Source organism: Sinocyclocheilus grahami, unplaced genomic scaffold (genome assembly GCF_001515645.1).
Source record: "Sinocyclocheilus grahami isolate Dianchi unplaced genomic scaffold, SAMN03320097.WGS_v1.1 scaffold50717.1, whole genome shotgun sequence".
NCBI lineage: Eukaryota > Metazoa > Chordata > Actinopteri > Cypriniformes > Cyprinidae > Sinocyclocheilus > Sinocyclocheilus grahami.
This window is the reverse complement of record NW_015525976.1, coordinates 1-958: the sequence shown is the minus strand read 5'-3', so window position 1 is coordinate 958 and position 958 is coordinate 1. Positions and strand designations below refer to the sequence as shown.

The 958-nt window shown below is 39.8% G+C and overlaps 1 protein-coding gene across 1 annotated transcript; it reads left to right on the top strand.

Moving 5' to 3' along the window:
• Positions 1-85: 85 nt before the first annotated feature.
• LOC107580904 (dihydropyrimidinase-related protein 5-like) lies at positions 86-947 on the top strand (the record flags this gene model as incomplete). Its single annotated transcript, XM_016266517.1, has 2 exons — positions 86-257; positions 768-947. Coding segments are annotated over exons 1-2 (315 nt in total), but the record flags the coding sequence as incomplete, so codon positions are not given.
• Positions 948-958: the final 11 nt, after the last annotated feature.

The following is a 958-nucleotide window of genomic DNA, read 5'->3' as shown; positions in this document are numbered from 1 at the left end:
CACACACACACACACACACACACTCCTGTCTGACAGTAAGCACTGGTTTGTGGTTCTCCATCAGTGTCACTCGTGCTCATTTCTGTCTCCGTCTGTAGGCGGCGCTGTTGGGCGGCTCGACGATGGTGATCGCTCATGTTCTGCCCGAGAGAGACGCGTCGCTGCTGGAGGAGTTTGAGAAGATCCGCGCTCACGCCGACGCAGAAGCCTGCTGCGATTACGCGCTGCACGTGGGCGTCACCTGGTGGGGACCGAAGGTACTGCATGTGCTCAGAATTCACACAATGTGTCTGGAATACATTACATTGATTACTGTACAATATTATTATTTTTATTTATTTTTTATCTTAACTTATCGTCTTTTTATTTTATTTTAATTTTACCTGAGATGATAATTGGACATAATTGCTAATTGCAAAAATGTCATGTGGCAACAGTATAGCATGCTACTATTTTATTTTGTTATTTTATTTTAATTTATTTTACCTGAGATAATTGGACATACTTGTTGAATTAAACATTGAAACGTGTAGCATATTGCTGATTAATTAACTAAAATTTAAAATGTAATTAAATTTAATATTTTACATAAGATGATAACTGGACATAAAAAATTTATTGAATTGAAATCATGCAACAACGGCGTAGCATACTGCAAATTTATTTTAATTTTTTTATTTGATTCATGCAATTTTATTTTAATTTCATGTATTTATTGAGATTTTCTTGACTGGTTGTTTGAACTGGTTTTGTTTGATTTGATTCAGGTGCGCAGGGAGATGGAGGTGTTGGTGGGAGAGAAAGGTGTTAACTCCTTCCAGATGTTCATGGCGTATAAAGATGTGCTGATGCTGAAGGACTCGGAGCTCTATCAGGCGATGCACACCTGTAAGAACATCGGAGCCGTCGCTCGCGTCCACGCCGAGAACGGAGAACTGGTGCACGAGGTGCTGTCAGA